At 42.8% G+C, this 20,121-nt stretch overlaps 4 protein-coding genes across 4 annotated transcripts in view; 2 read left to right on the top strand and 2 right to left on the bottom strand.

The window, feature by feature from the left end:
• The window catches only part of Lats1 (large tumor suppressor kinase 1), a 35,058-nt gene extending 30,996 nt beyond the window's left edge, over nt 1-4,062 (bottom strand). The window contains exon 1 of the mRNA XM_032895004.1: nt 3,834-4,062. The gene's annotated coding sequence lies outside the window, so the exon portion shown is untranslated. The remainder of the gene's footprint in view (nt 1-3,833) is intronic.
• On the top strand, nt 461-20,097 carry LOC116893585 (cuticle collagen 1-like). Its single transcript, XM_032895284.1, has 3 exons — nt 461-502; nt 3,594-4,254; nt 19,718-20,097. Exons 1-3 carry the CDS (start codon nt 461-463, stop codon nt 19,762-19,764), a joined length of 750 nt encoding a protein of 249 aa, XP_032751175.1. The 3' UTR covers nt 19,765-20,097.
• Nucleotides 4,283-20,121, top strand: part of Pcmt1 (protein-L-isoaspartate (D-aspartate) O-methyltransferase) — a 48,365-nt gene continuing 32,526 nt past the window's right edge. Inside the window, exon 1 of the mRNA XM_032895010.1 lies at nt 4,283-4,438. The gene's annotated coding sequence lies outside the window, so the exon portion shown is untranslated. The remainder of the gene's footprint in view (nt 4,439-20,121) is intronic.
• On the bottom strand, nt 6,585-16,391 carry Nup43 (nucleoporin 43). The gene is made up of 8 exons (XM_032895005.1): nt 16,221-16,391; nt 15,792-15,914; nt 14,743-14,820; nt 13,760-13,940; nt 11,644-11,779; nt 10,390-10,541; nt 9,115-9,237; nt 6,585-6,914 (listed from the first exon to the last, which is right to left on the bottom strand). Exons 1-8 carry the CDS (start codon nt 16,338-16,340, stop codon nt 6,688-6,690), a joined length of 1,140 nt encoding a protein of 379 aa, XP_032750896.1. The 5' UTR covers nt 16,341-16,391; the 3' UTR covers nt 6,585-6,687.

Here is a 20,121-nt window from a genome sequence, read left to right on the forward strand (position 1 = left end):
TGTGGAAGAATGCTTAGCATTTGAGAGGTCCTGGGTTCTAGACCCAGCCCTGCAAAAAACAAACGAACAAACAACCCTACATATATATTGTGTTTATGAAACACATTTAAAATAAGGACACTGGGCTGGCAATATACTTCAATAGTAGAGCAATTGTCTAGCATGCCCAGAACCCCAGGTTTGATCTATAACACCACAAAAAAATTAGTTAATAAAATTTTGAACTGTAAGCTCATCTTCCAGGAAAGTATACTAATTTACAACCCCTGCAAGAAAGTATGGCTAACAGAGGCAGTATCAAGTCTTAATAATCCTTATTACTATGATATGATAGGCAAAGAGAATCTTAAAAAGAACTCAAGCAAAACAACATACTACATTAGCTCAAAGACCAATGATGCCAGATTATAATTTAAAATGAACAATTCAATCATGTTACTTCCCTATATCATAACTATAAATGATTCCTTCCTTCGTGGACTCTCAACAGCACACTGCCCAGGTAGGAAGTTTAGCCTTCCCTCTGACCCCCACCCCAGGGTCTCTGTGTAGCCCTAGCTGGCCTAGAGATTCCTATGCAGATCAAGCTAACTTCAAACTCAGAGATCTGCCTATTTTTTGCCTCCAGTTGGACTCTCAACTTTTCAACTGACTAGCTGTGTGACCCTGGGCAAGCTACCTAACTCCTGTGCCTATTTTTCATCTTCAAATATGTACAAAAATTAGATCTATCTCATAGGATTGTTACCTTTGTATCTCAGGTCCATACTTCTTCTATCTCCATACTTGTATTCACATTCTAACCAAGCCAGATGATTGGCCCTCAGCTGACATGTATCATGATTTTTTTACTTTAATGTCCTTACTCTTTTGTATTCCTGAGAGAGCCTCTGCCATATTTCCAGTAAAATTATACTCAACTTACAAGGCTTCATTTAAATGCCTCCCCTAAGAAAACATCTCTTCAGGAACTACTTATTATCTGAACACAAGACATGTTTTACATGACTCAAATAGAATGTCTGCTTTTTATAAAAATATTTTTATAAAAATATTCTTATTTTTCCTAGCTCACAGATTCAGAGGATTGGGTGTCTTGAGTATTTCTTTAACAAACAAAGAAATGAGTCTAGAAGTAAAATACCATGCATAAGGTATCTTATAGTCAGATGGAGGTACTGCTAGCATGGACTCCACATACTCTAACCTAGTCCAGGGTATTTTCATCACACCAGTGTTTTAAGCTTTCTAGATTACACTCAAGCTTGAAAGGACAGTTAAAGTGCTTTAGATTGAAGACATAAAGCTTTCATTAAAAAAAGATGAACCTTCTTCAAAAATGCATTAGACAAAAAAATGCATTAAACAAAAACAAAAATAACAACAACAAAATCCCAAACTGGTACAAATATGAAGTAAGAGTTCAAAGCTTTACACTGAAGCCAGCTGTGGTGGCTTACACACTTCATCCCAGAACTCCAGAGGCTGAGGCAGGAGGATGCCTGTGAGTTCGAGGCCAGCCTAATGTACAGTGAGCTACAGGACTGGCAGGGCTATTACAGACAACTTGCTGAAATACTTGGTGAATAAAGATGGAACGCATTGCTCCTTAGCAGTCTTAAGTGCTAAGACAGCAGTACTGACACAGCTGTCCGCTGACATTTTCTCCTAATTACTTTACAAGAGTTAACTGATCAAGGAGATAAAAGATGGCTCTCAGTGGTTAAGAGCACTAGATGATCCTCCAGAGGATGTGGGTTCCAATCCCAACACCCATATCAGCAGATCATAATTCTCTGTAACCCCAGTTACAGAGGATCCAGCTCCCTCTTCTTACCTCAGTGGCAGTAGGCACACGCATGGTATATATACAACATACATGCAGGCAAGACTTCCCCACACACAGAAAATACATCAGGAGGAAGTTAGGAGCCAAGTGAAAACCGGGGCTTGGGAGCGTAGGTTGGTTTGCAGAGCACTGTTGGGTCTACACACAGTCAAGGATTAGATACCCAGGCAACACCTAAAACTGGGCTTGGTGGTAATATAACTGTAATCTCAGGAGAATAAATTAATGGCCATCCTCAGATGCAAAGGAAATTCTAGGCCAGTCTGGGCCACAAAGACCCTGTCTCAAAAACAAGTAACAAGATGAAAACTGCTGAGTATAGTGGCAAAAGCCTAGGCAACTTAGTGAGATTCTGTCTCAGAGAAAAAAGGGTGGGGTAGAGGGCTTCCTTACCACCGCCTATAAGGTCCTACCTACACACAGTGCTCAGTAGAAGAACAAAGGGAAACCAGCACTGACATTTAATATTGATACTGAATAATGCCATTTCCACTTGACAGTATGTATCGTTAAACTTCTGTGGTGTACAAAAGTCATCTAAATATCACATCTAAATGAAATTAAATAATCACAGTAGGAACCATTCAAGATTATATGTATATAGAGCAACAAAGACTAGCGTGAAAAATAGAAACTTGAAAGATGAAAATAAAGCCAAATATCATACATATAGCGTAGGAGAAAAAAAAATTATTACTTTGAAGAGTCTCAAGTCAAGTCATATTCAGCCAATAATCAGGCACGGAAAGAGAGCTCCTTTCCCGGCCTGTGCCACGATCTAGTTTCTTGCACTAGCAGCCTATAAGAGAGATGCAGACTCCTCTGCCTGCCTGCCTGCCTGCCTGCCTGCCTTAGAGAATCAATCGCCTAGCCTATACTACCTACCTGACTACTCCCTAGGTAAGAGAAAAACGTTAGTTAAAGCAATAAAAACTGAAGATATCTTAGCAGAGAGCCATACCTCATGGAGGAAACTGATTTTACAAGACCAGAAACCTTAACATTTGCAGGGCAAACCCCAATCCCAGAGGAAGGCAGATCTTTTTGAGTTCCAGATCAGCGTGATCTACACATTGAGTTCCAGGCTAAGGAATACATAGTGAGACCCTGTCTTGAGAAAATTATAACCACCTTCAATAAATAATTCATATATGTCTGACAACCTTCATGCCAGGCATTCGGGCTGCTTTCCAGACTCCGAGTGATACCATATTGTGTGAGAGCGTACTTATTGTTCATCTGACCTGTAACTTCTAGAGAATACACCTATTTTTAAAAGTCATATTTACAAATGGAGACACATAATTTAAGCTCGTTCCCTTAGAACATGATTTTCAACTGCATTAGTCAGAGAATTGGGATAAGTCACCCGAGAGCTATTCCTTTCTTCGCTCCGAGTTCTTTTTAAAAGGTACAATAAACAATCTTCCCTTAATTGTCTTTCCTCCGTTTTCCCGTACTTAAAAAGCACCGCGAACAAGTGACACCGTCTCTCCCACCCCTGCCACTAAGTGGTGAGCTAACAGATTGCAGCGGGCTGGAGAGATTCCCAGGACTGCTTCAAAGGTAGACCCCAACTCGAGGCCCGCTGCGAAGCAAAAGAAGTGCGGCCGGTTTGGTGCAATCTTGCGTGAAAAACCATGTCTCTCTCCTCTCCCCTCTAAACCTGGGAGGGTGACTGTAGTCCCGAGCCCTCACCCACTCTTCCCAGCCTAGCTCGCACCTCCGAGGCCTCACTCAGTAGCCCCGGGCTCTCCCTGTGGCGCCGGGTGCGGCCAACCTTCACTTCCCCAGGGCAGGGCTCAGCTCAGGTCAGCGCAATCAGCCCACTCAGGCCCGGACCCGGCCGGCTGAGCCCGCCGGTCCACAGCGGCCCCTGGACCCCCGCCAGCGGGGATGGGCGTGGGCCCCGCCGGCCACCGCCCCGCCGACAAGGACTCCCGAGAAGCGTGAGCCCCACCCGCGGCGCCGGCTCCGGACCTACCTGCAGGGGACAGTGAGGCTTCTGGACAGCGGCCGCGGGCCCGAGGGCCGGGCGCCGCGGCGGCCCGGAGCCCGTCCCCCGGGGCCCCTAGCAACGCTCGGGATTCGGGATGGGGCAGGGCGGGGACAGACGCCGGGGGGCTGCGGCCGGCCAGCGCGGCCCGACGCGGGGTCGCGAGGACCTGGCTCTCCCTCAGCACCAGGCCATCGCTGCCGCCGCCATTTTGCCTTCCACTCCGTGTCGCCGCCGCCGCCGCCGCCGCCGCCGTCCGCCGCGGGTTTCCCGGATGTGGGCATTTCCCGGCGTCGCTTGCGCGGGGGCCGAGGACTGGGGGCTTCAGGCCGCCCTGCTGGGCCCGGTAGCGAGCGTTCCGCTTGTGGCCTCCTAACCGAGGCTCGCTCGCCCGCTGCCCGGAGCCAAGGTGAGTGTCGCCCAGAGAGTGGAGTCTGTACCACCACGTTCTGGCTCCGTACCGAGACACGGCCCCGGGCGCGACGCGGCAAGCGTGGGTCGCACCAGGAAGACCGCGGACGTCATGAGGCAAGATGTATAGGGGTTGAATAAAACCCGAGTCTTCGAGAGCTGGGAGCGAATATGTTTTTGGAGTAAGCCATATGAAGTGTTCTTGAAACTGGACCTATGGATTTGCAGAGGTCCAGCAGCGGATCTGCAGGAAAGGTCATTGTAGCCATAATTGGAGTAACGGGGCCACTGTCACAAGTTCTGTTTCTCTTGAAATTGAATCTGCCATTCGGGATGCATCATTGACTTTGGTCTTTCATTGTTCTCTTTTGCGGGGGATTAGGGCCAGGTAGGAGTTCTCTAGGCCGCACCTGTTTGGCCAGAACTCACAATCTCCTGCCCCACTCCTCCTTTCCTAGTGCTGAAATTCTAAATGCCAGCCAACACTGGCCTGTCTATCCCCTGTAAATATGAAAACTATCCCGGTTTTGCTGGTCGGTAATACATGCAATTATCACTTTTTTCCAGATACTCTTTTGTGTTAGACTTAAAAAGTAAAAACGTTGACATCCCTGTGTAATCAGGAATCGAACCATGCTATGCAAGTGCCCTATCACTGAGCTGTATCCTCAGAACATTTTATAGTTTTCATTGAGACTGTACCTCACTAAGTTATCTGGGCTGGCTTTGAACTTGTGATCCTTCTGCTTCAGTCTTCAAGGTAGCTGAGATAATAAGCCTGCTCCACAAAGCTCTGCTTTTTTCCTGAGGTACAATATCCAAAAATTCAACTATGAAGATCTCAAGTGATCAGATTTAGATTCCAGGGAAATATTTTAGTGTGGTTGCTGGCATTGCTTTAGATCTGTTGATATAGTAAAATCCCTAATGTGGCTTCAGCCCATCGTGCTATTGGAATCTTCCTACAAATCGAGGTCCCTACCTTTTGCTTTGGTAGGTTGGTAGGTAGGTAGGTAAGTAGGTACAATTTTAGGAGACGTGCTAATTTGAACCATTAAAGATATTTTAACCACACTGGGGCTGGAGCTGCTTCTTGAGAAGACTAAGCCACTGCTTTAAGCCAGGGTGGAGTGAAAAACCCTTGGCAAAGAAGCAGAGTGAGGAGTGGAGGCCAGGCCAGGACCTAAACCTCCAACCTGGAGTTAAGGCTAGGAGAATATTACCAACTTTGCATTGATGACATGCAGTTATTTTGTAAATATTTTCAGTTTCTAATAAGAATAATTACCTTTGGAACACTTTCTGTATTAGCTCATTCCTTTTTATATGTTAGAAAAACTATCACTAAGCGTAAGAGAAGTTATAATTCTAGAACGTAGATTGTTCACAAGCATTGATGTGAAAACATTTATTTTTGGAAATACATTTGGCTCAGGTAAGAATGCATAGAGAAACTGGGGAATCGATATACGTAGCTAGTTTTCAAGAGGCGAAGTCAACATTTGCCATCCATTGAAATAGCAGAGTCCCATACTGCCCCATGTGCACAGCAACCCACTGTAGACCTGTTTCTGTTGGCTATATAGTTTTGCTAAGATTTTAACTTTTTTTGAGTGTCTTTGAATGTGTGTGCCACCGGTGCCTGGTGCCTCTGAAGGTGGAGAGGATGTCGGACCCCCTGGAACTGGAGATAGATGGCTAAGTCACCATGTGGATGCTGGGAACTGAACCTGGGCCTTCTGCAAGAATATCGAGTGCTTTTCTTTTGTGTTTTTGTTTCTTGTTTTTCCAGAAAGGGTTTCTCTGTGTAGCTCTTGCTGTGTTGGGACTTTGCTCTATAGACAATAAGCTGGCCTTGAACTCAGAGATCCACCTGCCTGTCTCTGCCTTCCAAGTGCTGGCTTAAATAAAGGTCTACCAAGGCCCGGCTGAGTAGCAAGTACCCTTAACAACTGAACTTACTCTAGCCCCTGGCTGTATAGTATAATTCACAAAATTCTACAAGACTTCTACACCGCTATTAATTTTTTTTTTAAAGATTCATTTATTTTTATATGAGTACACTACAGTCATCCATGGACACACCAGAAAAGGGAATTGGATCTCCATTACAGATGGTTGTGAGCCACCATGTGGTTGCTGGGAATTGAACTCAGGACCTCTGGAAGAACAGTCAGTGCTCTTAACTGCTGAGCCATCTCTTCAGCCCTAGAACTGCCAAGTTAAATGAAAGCAAGTGGGACCCTCCAATGCTCTTAGGATCTTTTACTATCAGTCATTGATCAGATTCTAATAGTGTTGGGGGAAGAAGCAAGCAACAAGACAATATTGGGCATTGGCATTAACAGTTTATTGTTTCCTTACAAATACCACTTTCTGATGATAAAATTTTGCACAGATGTTGGAATTGGTAACTAAGTTTTTTTCACTTTCATGAAAATAGTTGTCTGGTAACATAAATGGATTCTGCGTCAGTTCCACAAACAAGACAGGGCCCTAAAACATCTAAACTGTTTACAGACAGAGTCCTGCTGGGAAGCAAGCTTGTGATTTCAATTCGGTCTTTGGCAGGATCTGTGCTGAGCCAGGAACTTATTAGAGACTGGTGAACACTGGCCTGGTTACTTATGCTATGTGACAAGAAAGTACTTCTTCCTCCTGTGAGAAGAGAAGGGGAAAGACTGTATTATGAGACACCATGTCCAAGGCAACTTATAATGAGGCTCAGGGTTCCTCATTGTAGAGTCCATGACTATCATCGTAGGGAGTATGGCAGCAGGTAGGCCCTGGAGCAGCAGCTAAGAGTTTACATCCAGATCCACAGACAGGAGACAGAGACACTTGGGAATGGCCTTGGCTCTTGAGACCTGAGCCCCACCCCTTCCAACAAGGCCACACTTGTCCAAACAGCTCTACCAACTGGGGACCAATCATGCAAATATGAGCCTATAGGCTCATTCATATTCTCATTCAAACCACAAGGCTAACTCCGTTCACTAAATATAAAGCTATTAATATTTCAAAATCAACTTATTTTACTCTGTTAAAGCAGGCTGATATTGAATGGAGGGTGAATAAGCACAGATAATGAAAAGAATTCTATAATCGTGTTTTGTTTTTGTTGTTCTTTGAAATGCCTTTGCGTTCCAAGTGCTGGGGTTAAAGACATGTACTACCTACCACACCCAGTTTTTATCAGGTCACCTTAAACTTTTTATTAAATTTTATTATTACGTGTACATGCACAATGCACACAGCCACAGCATACATATGGAGGTCAGAAGGTGACCTGTAGGCATTAGTTCTCTCCTCCACCACATGAGTCCTGCCAATCAAACTTAGTAGTCAGGCTTGGTAGCAGTGCCTTTACCCACTGAGCCACCTTACTGTTATCTTTATTCAGTGTTAGTAAATATTCAACACTTGAAGGGAGAATATGGATACCAAATCTATAGTCTTAAGGAAAAGCAGAAATGTAGCTGTCCTTCATCTTTGTTTATTGTTTTAATGGAAAGTTTAATGGAAAGATAGGTACTATAAACAACCAAAAGTAAGGAAAGAAGAACCCAAAATGTACACAGACACACAAGTTCCTCACTCGGGAGGTAGGGGATCTTTGAGTTCAATGTTAGCCTGGGCTACCTAGTGAGATCCAGGATAGCCAGGACTACATAAAGAAAACCTGTCTCACACACACACACACACACACACACACACACACACACACACACACACACACACAGAGAGAGAGAGAGAGAGAGAGAGAGAGAGAGAGGAGAGAGACAGAGAGACAGAGAGGACATATAAGTTTCTAGTTCATGTGAATGAACTTACGGGGGCCCATGAGATGGCTTAGCTGTGAAGAATACATGCTGTTCTTACAAAGGACCTGGGCTCAGTACTCAGTACCCAAGACAGATGGCTCACAACCACCTGTAACTCCAGCTTCAGGGGATCTGATGCCCTCTTCTAGCCTCTGCTGCCAACTACACCCATATACATTCACGAATATAAACATGCAAAAAACATAATTAAAATAAACGAGTCTTCCCTTTTGCATCTCCCTTGGGTTGTTTTACTGTATAAGCATGAGTGTTTTGCCTGGATGTAGATCTGTATGCTGTGTGTGTGCCTGGTGCACGGAGACTGGAAAAAGGCACTGGCTCTCCTAAAGCTAGAATCACAGACGGCTGTGAGCTATCCTGTAGTTAACAGTGTAAATTGAAGCAGGGTCCTTTGGAGGGGCATTCCGTGCTCTGCTTAACTGTTGACCCATCTCTCCAGCCCCTCCTCTCTCTCGTTTTGTTTTTTAGAAACAGGGTCTCATGTAGCCCAGGCTGGCATTAAACTCTAGTGTAGAATGGCCTTACACTGACCATCCTGCCTGCAGCTCTCAACTGCTGAGACTACACTATCCCTAGTGCACTATCTTTTTTTTTTTTTTTTTTTTTGTTTTTTTTCGGAGCTGGGGGCCGAACCCAGGGCCTTGCGCTTCCTAGGTAAGCGCTCTACCGCTGAGCTAAATCCCCAGCCCCCTAGTGCACTATCTTGCCCTTTTTCTTTGTCCACCTGGTCTGCTTACTCTTCTACACAGCAATTTTGTGTATTCTGACCAGTATTTCCTGTCTTATTCCACTATTCCACTTATTCCTGTCTTAACCCCTGAGAATGTTTCAGCTAGAGACGGTGTCTGTGGCCACTGCACAGATGTGATGCACCCACATCCATGCAGGCAAAACATCTCTAGGCAGAGGGCAGAGGCAGGTAGATCTCTGAGTCTGAGGCCAGGCCTGGTGTGCATAGCAAGATTCTGACTTGACATTTAAAATATCCTAAAGCAGCACACAAGAACCTTTACCTTGGTGAAAGAGAGACGACTTTTCAGGGGCATTTGTGGAGGCATCCCAATGCCAGAGGGATCCATCTTCAGAACAAGTAAACAGGTGATCTGGGTTGGATGGGTGGAAATGAACTTCCCACACTAAAAGACAAAAGGGAATCAATTTTAATAGTCCACAGAGGTTATTTTATGGCCCACCCACAAGTAGTGGCTCTTACCTATCTGCATGTTATAGTCACCAAAAGGTCACTTACATCCTGTCATCTCTTTACTTTTGAAGCCTTTGATTTTCAACAAACTTAAAGTTTATAGGTTCCCCAGCTCATCTGCACAGGAGTAAGCTGTTCAGTTTTTACCTACTAGTATTGGCCTTGAACTCCTAATCCTCCTGCCTCTGTGGCCTAGCTGCTGGGATCACACATTCCTGGATGAACACTTTGTAAACCAGGTCATGTTGCAGTACTGGTTTGATGTTTGTTTTCTTGTATCTCTATTTGAGTAAAGGCCAGAAGAGGGTGTCAGATTCCCTAGGACTTTAGTTATCATCAACAGTTGTGAACCACCATGTAGGTGTGGGGAATAGGACATGGGTTCTCTGGAAGAACAGCTAGTGTTCTTAACCCACTGAGCCATCTTTCCAGCCTCTTGTTTTTGTTTGTCTTTTTTTTTTTTTTTTGAATAATGAAATGATAAAGGGTCTCTTTCTAAAAAAGAACATCAAACAATAAGATCAATTGGAGCTTGTGATATAGCTCAGCGACAGAGTATGCCTGGCTCATTCCCCAGTAATGGTGAAGGGGAATATATTTTATCAAAGAGTTGGAATATATTTTATCAAAGAGTAGTGGCTCATGCCTGTAATCTCAGCACTTAGGAAGCTAAGGCAGGAGGACTATGGTAAAGTCATAGTTTGGGCTACAGAGTAAAATCCAGGCTTATCTGGGTTATAAAGTGAGATCCTATCTCAAAACTCCATAAAACTAATTAATTCATAAACAAATTGCAAATATGAAGTGATAATTTTATGTAGAGGTCAGTAACCTGATATGCAATATGTTCTATTTCTGAAAAAAAAACAAAGCAAAACAAACTAAGACAATCAGCTCAGTAAGATGAACATGTAGTAACACTGCAGTTGTAGATAGGATGAAATAAACATTAAAGCACGTAGGAAGGTTATCTAGCTTATACTGTTCAGATATTAAAAGCGTTGATGTGACATGATCCTTATGAATCATTACATGCACGAGTAACTCGTCCAACACAAACTTTCTGTGTTCCCACAATACTTACTTTCAGCCTCGTGAGCCTTCAGTAATGACACAGGCATGGTACCTTGTCTAACATCCCAAATACTCAACATTCCATCCTGGCCACCAGTAGCTACAACATGCTGCTGGTCTGGATGTCTGTCAACACAGTGGAGTGGCACTCGGTCCCCAGTCCTTTTAAGGAAGACATGACAATATGAAAGATACGGTAAAAAACAATTTATCTTTGCCTAATAAACATTTCACTCTACGAACTAAATGATAAGTATTTATATAGCTGGAGATACTAAATTTTTGTGAAAACAAAAATTTTCAACTAAAATATATTTATAAATAATAAAAGTTTAGAATTAAAGGCTACAATTATTCATTGTTCAGTTTGGAAACACAGGAAGCAGAATAACATAATGGTAAGATATGTAAGAAAGATTTTTATTAAGAATGTGTCAAGCAGGAGAATTGGCTTGGCAGTTATGGGCAGTTAGAGGACCCGGGTTCATGCACCCACAATCAGTGACTCGCAGACATCTGTAAGTCCAGTTCTAGGAGCATTCTATAAACCTGTCCTGTGGGTACCTGCAATTACATGCACGTAGCCAAGCTATGCCAATACAGTTTTTAAAAAATAAAAATATATATCAATTACAGCAACCATTTTTTATGCCTATAGTCTTAATTAGTTCATATAATTTTCCAGTCTGATATTACATCCTAGTTTCTTAAGAAAGCAGCAAAGATTGCACATCTAGAAAGCTCCAGAAAAATGACCCTAAATTGTATTTTATCTGCAAGCACATCTATAGTGTATTCTTAAACCCACTAACATATAATCATTTGATAAACAGAAACAAAATCTCTGTTAAATATATACTTCAAAGACATAAAGGCTCTGAGTCAATACAAGTACTTGCTAAACACAAGATGGTAGAATCATCTTTGCTTTATCCTTTAATCATGGATCAGTGTTTGCGAAATTCACTAAGACACAAAGCTGGGGGACTGGAGAGACATGGCTCAGTACTTATGAGCACTGGGTACTCTTCTAGAAGACCTGGGTTCAATCCCAGGACCCACATGGCAATTTCTAACTGTAACACCCGTCCTAGGGGACGAATGCCCTCTTCTGACCCCTGGGGGCACTACATTCCTGCGGTGCCTAGATATACAAGCAGGAAAAATACTCCTACAAATAAAATAAAATAAAATAAAAATACAAAGTTGACTGTGATAGCTAATTAAAATTTTTTTACCATACTGCTGAAATGACAAAACTTACAGTGATAATATCTGACAGGGTTCACTTCCTTGTTGTCTGAAATCCCATATTTTTAACTGTCCAATTGAATTTACTGTAACAATCTCAGGAGTTCGAAGGAAGGTTACAGCATGGAGTGTACTGCTGTCTGCATTATCTGAAAGTTTAAAAACGTGTTAACAGGCTCCTTTTAAAGACATTTCCAGCCAGGTGGTGGCAGCACATGCCTTCAATGCCAGTGCTCAGAAGGCAGAGGTAGGCAGGTCTCTGTGAGATTGAGGCCAGCCTGGTCTACAGTGTTCCAGGACAACTAGAGGTACACAGAAAAACTGTCTCATAAAACAAAACAACAACAACAAAAAAAAGGAAACCACATTCCCTGTACTGGTTGAAATATTATAAATACAGTTTCTAATGACTCAGCAGAGTTTTTAATGGAGAAATATATAGTAAAATACATGTCTAGATACTCTCTTCCAGTCCCTGGTAGAAAGCTTCACTCCCAGGCCATCTGTTTTCTAAGTGTGGGGGCCGACTGGCCATTTCTTTCTTTCTTTTTCTCCTTTTAAGATTGCTATACTGAATCCTTCCTTCCTTCTTTTCTTTTTCTTCTGCCTTCAGCTTCCCTAGTGATAGAATTATAGGTGTGTATCATCCCAACAGGCAATGTGTTTGAGAGAGCTGTTGAAGCTCCTGTTATCCAGCCTTAGCCCTGCTAGTACTTGACAGAAAACTTCCTACCCACTGAAGGTACAAAGCTTACTCTGATTCTATACCATTGTACAGACTCACACAGCAGAATTTTAGCAGAACTTTTGTATCTGAAATGAATCTAGAGGTTAGTCCTGAGGTAGGCCTGGCAAACCAGGAAGAAACTAAGACGTCTCCTTCGGCTGAGACTTGTTTAGGTGATTGTCTTTCAAGACAATCCCTATATTAGATGAGTTTGGTCTGTGGAAATTAACTTGCTAGATGCCTTTTGTGTAACAATAAAAAGAGCTTGAGGCTGAAGCTGGGGAAGGGCAGCAGGGAGGCAGAGGGAGAGCCACTGTGGCAGAAGAGTCAGGTCCTGTCTGGATGGTTAGCTCAGGAGACTGCCCCAAAGCAAAAAGGCTAACCAACAGGCTTACACTCTACAGATGTCTCTGTGTCATTATTATTAAACCCCAAGTGGAATCTCCAAAAGCCCCCAAGACAGACTCATCAAATCCATCCATCTTGACCCTCATCAGCAGCATCCTCACCTACACTCTTCATGATTGCTAAATGGTCTTTAGGAACTTTTGAGCCAGGACTTAGTATCTTCCTGCCTTATCTTCCAGACTGATAAGATTACAGGAGTGTGCCCAGTACCTTCCTTTTATAATGGTTCTTTTAATTTCCTAAGTATTTAGACTTGAAACACATGATAGATACTTCCAAACTTAAACTTGTGCCACTTCTGTACATTGCTAGGAGGCAATAGCCCTTAGTAATTAAGGAATTAGAACAAAGAACATGTACTGATTCATTGGAGCAGACCCTGGAGATTCTGATCCAACATGTCTGAGGGGAAGAGGGGGACCTACAATCAATCTCCTGAGGCAAGTCTTAGTGAAGCATAGTTAAGAACCATCTCACTAGAACAGTGATCTAAACACTACTGGCAGCTGTCATTCCCTGCTCAAAGACTGACTTTCAAGAGCAAATTGTTTACCACATACAGACCCTAGCTTCTGTTGCTGAGGATTCAATACCTTTGCAATCGATCCCAATTTCCCTTTCTGGCTTCACCTTTCATCTTGCCAGTAACAAATATCTAATGTCAGCTCACAGTTAACTTCGTCATTTGCTGTCTAGGGTTAGCATCTCCATGCTATTCCCCATTTTCTAGTGTCATATTTTAGTATTATTTATGGTATAGAATTGAGAATATACTAATTGCCACTGTCCCCTAATTATGTGATAATTTTAGCTAAAACAAAACACTACCACCTAATACATCTTTCTGCTGTTATAAATCATTTACACTGGACTACCCACACACTATCTTATCAAGGATCCTGCCAAGTGTAATTTTCATACCCTTCAAACTTTTAAGGTCATGTTTACTTAGTCCAATTACTATGTAATGAATAGAAGAAATAGGATTCCTTACCTATAGTTCTTACAGCCTCCTTGTGATCAACTCTGAAGAGATTTATTCGGCCATCCTCTCCAACTGTAACGATTTCTGGATTGTCGCATACAATTCCTGTACATGGTGCACTGCTATAGGAAGGGCTGCCAGGACCTGTATGGTAGTGAGCTGTAGGCCACTGCTGACTGACGGACAGGGTCTAGGCATCAGAAATGAGCACACTGTTAATCAGAGCCAAGTTCTAATGAAAGCCCTTCTCGCCAGGAAGTTTTGTATTTTGAGACAGACTTCCAAGTGTTTAGGATTACAGGTGAGCCACTATGCCTACCTAATAATAGTATTTTTCAGTTGTATTTCATGTCCCTCTAGAAGAAAGAACAAGTCTCCCTTTTCTTTGTATTTGAGCATACTGATGTTTAGAAACTACTTCCCTTATTTTTTTTCTTGTACATTCTGAATAGACTCAGCACATTTATCTCAAACTAATGATTTTTACTAAATAACTGAATGTTGATACATTCTCTAAAGTTTTATGAGATTAAACTCATGTGTAAGAGGCTAACCTCTACATTTTTCTATATGATTCCATTAAGAAAACTAATTAAAGCTGGGTATAGTGCCACACACTTGGGAAGCCAATGTAGGCCGGGTTGGTCTACATAGGGAGTTCCAGACCAGCCAGATCTACATAGTGAGAACCTGTCTTAAAAAACAAAAATAACAAAAAAAGGTATGTGCATGCACGTGTGCCTGCCTAAGTTTATGTGCACCATACATGTGCAGGTGCCTGTCCAGGCCCATGGGATTTACTCCGGACAAAGTGGAGCTATAGGCTATTGTGAACCCAATGATTTGAATTCTTGGAGTAGGACCATGGGTCTCTCTGAGAGCAATACACACTCAATTGCTGATTGACCACCCCAGCTACAACAGAAAGTTCTCTGGGTAGTGGATCCTCTCTCTTAATGAAGACCTGGCTTTTCCCCAACAAAGTTCTTTACCTGGTTATTTGGATGGTGAAGAAAAACTGTTACACATCCTGTTGACGAAGCAGCTACAATTCTTTCCTGGTCAAAAAACTAAACAGAAAATTTCTGCATATTATTATAGATTACTTTAAAATATTAACAGGGAAAAAAGTTCACTGGCTCAACTTGACTTATAGCAAACCCTATATGAATTTAAAGAAGCAAGTAACATATGTGTATATATATATATATATAGCAAATTTTTTACCAAGTAAAATATATGACATCTGAATCCATATACAGATTTGTTTTTTGATTGAGGTGAGCTCCTGGTGGGGTGGGTGATGCTGGTGGTCTCTATTGCCCAAACTCATCTTGACTTGTTACTTCAGTTTCCTAGGTAGCTGGGACTACAAACATCTATCACTAGCCCAGCTTTGAAAATTTATTACTGGTTCACATTTTGATAAACCTTTAAAATGGAAACAACGCCAAGTTGTTAAAGAATCTCATAAGAACAATCCCGCACGATATTTACTATGTATGCTCAAAAGATACCAGCCCCATTTATCTGACCAAGTAAAGTAGTAACTAGCACTTGAGGGTGGGGATACATACACTAGAAGTAGAGAGCACTTCTCTACATTCATCTGGTCCTTAGACCATCTTCACAATGATAACCCTGACTCACAGACGTGCAATACAAAGTAGCTGACCTGTATCAAACTCGCCAAAAGCATTTGGCACCTAGATAGACAAATATTATTGTCATTTAATATAAGGTCTTGCTATGTAGCCCAGGCTGGCCTTGAGATCCCTCCTGCCTCTGCATCCCAAGAACTGGAGTTAGAGGCTTGAACCACCATGTCTGGCTTGGGCAATTCGTTTTAAAACTGGCTTACCTGAATTCCATTTCCCAGCCCCACTTCTGTGACTAAGTGCCTAAACAATGAGGGGGCAGATTTCATAGATTAGTGTCCTGTAAATCAGGGATGAGGGCAGACAAACTATAAGGTGCCTCGTTACCTCTAAATATAGCATCAAATTCCCAAAGCTAGCTTTGGCAGACAACTCAGATTTACCTGTAAATCCATGACATCCCCATGATGTCTGATATCGCACAATAACTGATGGTCTCCTTCAAACCCTCCGTCAGAATCCAAGTTTCCAAACTCTCCAATAGACCACAGTGAAACGCAATTTTCCTGCAAAGCGGACAGTTTTATCTTGAGGTGACGAAAACGTCAACTCTAGATTGCCTTTCGGGCGACCTTGCTTCAACAGCATCTCAGACAAACGATATGGTTAGAGTGGAAAAGATCAAAGATATGGCCAAGTTCGGACGGTATGACTACAGACTTGCTGAGAGTTTAAAACCAGATCCGAGGCTCAGACACACCACCGGGGGCTCTCAAGTAGCGGGCAGCCAAACCAGACTGGCAAGCTCGCTTTCCCGCGCCAGTGCGGGGGGCGTGGAGCACAGCAGCCGGGGCCCGCCCAAGCCCGGGTACCTCATTGTCCCAGGAGCCCGTGGCGAAGGTCTCTGTGGTCTGCAGGCTTCCGGAAGGCACTGGCCGCCAGCGGGTTTTGCTAATTTTCTGAGACACGAACTTAGCATAAATTTCCTCCATGCTGAAACCAGCAAGAAGGTTCAGCAGAAAGCACACAGCGCGCTCCTCAGGCCCGCCCCTTCCTGTGAAGTTCTGATTGGATAAGACCTCATGTAGGAGACGGTGGCTGCAGACAGCCAATTCTCGTCAGCAGGAGGACACATTATCCCCTGGGCTAAAAGAGCTTGTGACGCTCATTCATGCAGGCAGCTCTGAACAAAGCCCAAACCCTTTGACAAAAAGACCCACTTCCAATGCCAAATCAGTCTACGGGCACTGACAATATATTCGTGCAATAACTGTGTAATCCCAGAAGAAATTTTCTTTAAAAAAGTAAGTTTTTTTAAATAAAAACTTTATTATAAAAGTGTTACAAATAAAAAAAAAATCATCACACATCGAAATTAATCTGGCCCCAAAAATTAGACAGCTCAATGTACTTTTGTGCTTTTAGCGTAGCCATGCTGAAGCTGTGGAACCTCGTATTAAATTTTATACTTTCACTATCTAATATACATTTATTTTATTATCAAATATATTTTAAATGCAATCATCCACCACCAAAACTAAAAGATTCATTACAGATTTATAACTCAGACAACAATTACCTTCAATATTATTCTTTGATAACTCAATTTAAATAAAAACATTATTCATTTTTAAAAAGATTCTAAAATTGTATGTGCATGAATGCTTTGTTTGCATGTATGTGTTGTGTACTGTGTGTTCATGCCTGGTGGTAAGGCCAACAGAGGGGATTGGAATCTCTGGAATTTGAGTTATAGAAAGTTATACCCTGCCATGTGGGCGCTAGGAAATGAACTCAGGTCCTCTGGAGGAGCAACGTGTATTTTTAACTGCTGATCCATCTCTCTAGCCCTTAAAACAACTTTATTTTTACCGTTTTAATTAGTCATATGTATGTATCTGCAGTCACATATGTGCATGTGAGGGCAGGTCCCCGAAGATCTGAATGTCCTGGACTGGAGTTATAGGCAGGTGGGAGCCATACCCTTGTGGGTGCTGAGAAGCCAACTCTAGCCTCTCTGACAGAGAAAAATCTAGAAGTAAAAATTAAAACAGAACAATTCAGGAGGATGTATTTGCACCAGCTCTACACACTTAGTTGTACTTCATTGTACATAAAAAATACTTTAAAAACCCTTAGGGCTGGAGGGATTGCTTAACCACTAATAACACTTGTTTCGTCCACAGGGCCTGGGTTCACTTCCCAGTACCTGCATCTCCGGTGGCTCACATCCATCCATTGGTACACATAAAGCGCACACACATACCTGCAGGCAAAAACAAGACGGGAAAGGGTTGTATATGTGTTTAAGTCTTATCACTCTGGAGACACAGGCAGATCTCTGTGAGTTCCAGGCCAGCCTGGTCTACATAATGAATTTTAGAATGGCCAGAGCTACATAGTGAGACTCTGTCTCAAAAAACCAAAACAAAATAACAAAACATCCATATACATAAAATAAACCTAAAAAAAATGCTTAACCTCCTCATCTAGGACTGGGTGTGTAGTTCCATATTAGGATTTTAGGTCCTGGGTCATATCCCCAGTAACAAGAAAAGTATCCCTTAAATTATCCTGGAAATATTTTCATTAGGGTACCAACTTAATATCTTAAACTTCTTCCTCTTCTGGTACACACACACACACACACACACACACACACGGAGAGCCTGGAATTATAATTTGGAACTCTAGTTTGACTTTTTAATTAAAAAAAGATTTATGGATTTATGTGTATGAATGTTTGCCTGCACACATATGTGTGCACCACAGGCTTGCCTGGTGCTCAAGAAGATAAAAACAAGGGCCTGGAATCCCCCTCAGAACTGGAGTTACAAAGGGTTGTCAGACACCACGTGGGTTCTGGGAATTGAACCCAGTGTCCTCTGGAAAGGTAGTGTTTTCTACTGCTGACCCATCTGTCCAGGCACTTTGATCTTAGGTTTTTTTTTTTTCCCCTTGCTTTGTAAACCTGGTCAGTTCATGTATACATGTAATTAACAATGAGTTTGCTGAGAACTGTTTCATTAGGCCAAGAATCCCAGTTCTATATTTCGTCTGTGCTATTGGCAACTCCTATCACATCCCTCCACTCCTCGCTACTTTGCATAATCTTGTCTACCCTTCAAGGATCAGTACCCATGTATACATTTTCCTGATGACTCCAGTCTATGTTGTTCTAGCTAAACCCAGCAGCACTGCTATCTAGGTTACTAATGGCACTTACAGTTTTCCTGCTGTTGTTTGCTGTTAATGGTGCTGGGGATGGAACCTAAGATCTTTCACTAGCTAGGCAAGGCCTCTGCCATATCCCCAGTCCACTGATGGTGTTCTAATCAGATTTCTATGACTACGATGTAAGTCCTACATAATACAAGAGGAAAGACTTATTAGTATTTCTATTCTCCTTTATACTATAGGAGTTCAAAACTGTGTTGGCCATTTCTTTAAAGGAGTAACATGAGAGTTAATAGATTATAAAGAGCTTGAGTTGTTTTGTTTTGTTTTCTAGCAGCAAGACCCAACTTGACTATTTCTTTTCCCTGTACAATATGCCAGTTACCAAAATGATAGAGTTGCAAGACAGAATTTATGAGGTGACCAATCGTTTGAAAATGGAGAAAACTAGGCCATTTCTGGACCGCCTGACCTCAGCTGAGGTTGAGTAATATCTATGGGCTGAGGGGTGGGAAAAGGTGATTGGATTAAACTCATCAGCTGTAATCATCATGACCCATACAGAAAAGAGCAGTCAGATGAAAGTACCTTAGAGCAAGGAGATTCAACTGAACTTTTAAACTCAGACTGGAAGAGGAGATGGTACAGGATAGGAAAAAACGGATTAGTCTAAAACTCATTGCTTTATTCTTAATGTTGAAAAACATTTAAATTTACAGGAGTCATAAAAATAGGTGATGACATTTCAGTTTGGAAGCAGGTTGAGTGTTGTTGCATTTAACGAAGTTTGGTAAGAACTGTAATTTGGAAATTGCTCCTGACGTCATAGCACAGCACAGGTGTCTTAACTTTGTTTCCTTCCTGAAAGTTTACTGGAGTCATGGCTCTGTCTCAGTTAGTTAGCACGCTGGAAGCCCTGGACGCTCTGGACGCGGCAGGCAGTCTTTCCTGTCAACTTCTTAGAATCTTGCAGAGATGAAAGCAGTAAAATTGGTGTCCAGTATAAGAATGGAATTTGTGAGGCTTAAGCTGAAACTCACACTTGGGTAGGAAGAATAACACTTCCACCATGGGATACTGAACTTATTTTGTAACCAATTATAGCTCTCGGCTATTTTGTTCTCAACCAGGGAAGCATCCCTACCCTCAATCCATGTCACGGTAATCTTTCACCTTGAATTTGTGCTTTCAGAGCTGAAAACAAACCAGAGCCTCTGCTTTACCAGCACCGTGCTGTGACAGAGGCTAGTGCTCTTCGTACTGGAGAGGGCCTTTGCCCTTGGACTGTGATAAAATGATTATTTTGGCCCCATCGCAGAAGCCTTGCCTCTACTAGCCTAAAGGTTAGTGCACCTGGTTGGACGAGGCAAGACCGAGGCAGCACACCATCTAGCAATCTAGACAGCCATAGGAGCAGACCCGCTGCTCGCAACAGCTGACGGAGCGGCGACTGCGGAGCCCGAGGAGGCGGCACCTGTCGGACCCGCCAGCCCGCCGCCGCGCATCAGCCGGAGCTGCGGCTAGAAACGAGTCCCACCGCGCAGAGTACCAGTTCTCCAGCCGCAGGACGGAGGCAGGTGCATGCCTCAGCAAGGG

Source organism: Rattus rattus, chromosome 2, assembly GCF_011064425.1.
Source record: "Rattus rattus isolate New Zealand chromosome 2, Rrattus_CSIRO_v1, whole genome shotgun sequence".
Taxonomy (NCBI): Eukaryota; Metazoa; Chordata; class Mammalia; order Rodentia; family Muridae; genus Rattus; species Rattus rattus.

What these genes read in the sequence shown, in the direction of transcription:
- LOC116893585 (XM_032895284.1), top strand. Translation starts at nt 461, where the DNA reads ATGATTCCTTCCTTCGTGGACTCTCAACAGCACACTGCCCAG. An exon ending in CTCAACAGCACACTGCCCAG is followed by an intron (nt 503 to 3,593) that starts GTAGGAAGTTTA and finishes CTCACTCAGTAG; the next exon opens with CCCCGGGCTCTCCCTGTGGC. An exon ending in GCCCGCTGCCCGGAGCCAAG is followed by an intron (nt 4,255 to 19,717) that starts GTGAGTGTCGCC and finishes TTGTGCTTTCAG; the next exon opens with AGCTGAAAACAAACCAGAGC.
- Nup43 (XM_032895005.1), bottom strand. Translation starts at nt 16,340, where the DNA reads ATGGAGGAAATTTATGCTAAGTTCGTGTCTCAGAAAATTAGCAAAACC. An exon ending in CGGGCTCCTGGGACAATGAG is followed by an intron (nt 15,915 to 16,220) that starts GTACCCGGGCTT and finishes TCCGCTTTGCAG; the next exon opens with GAAAATTGCGTTTCACTGTG. An exon ending in GAAGGCTCACGAGGCTGAAA is followed by an intron (nt 9,238 to 10,389) that starts GTAAGTATTGTG and finishes TTTGTCTTTTAG; the next exon opens with TGTGGGAAGTTCATTTCCAC.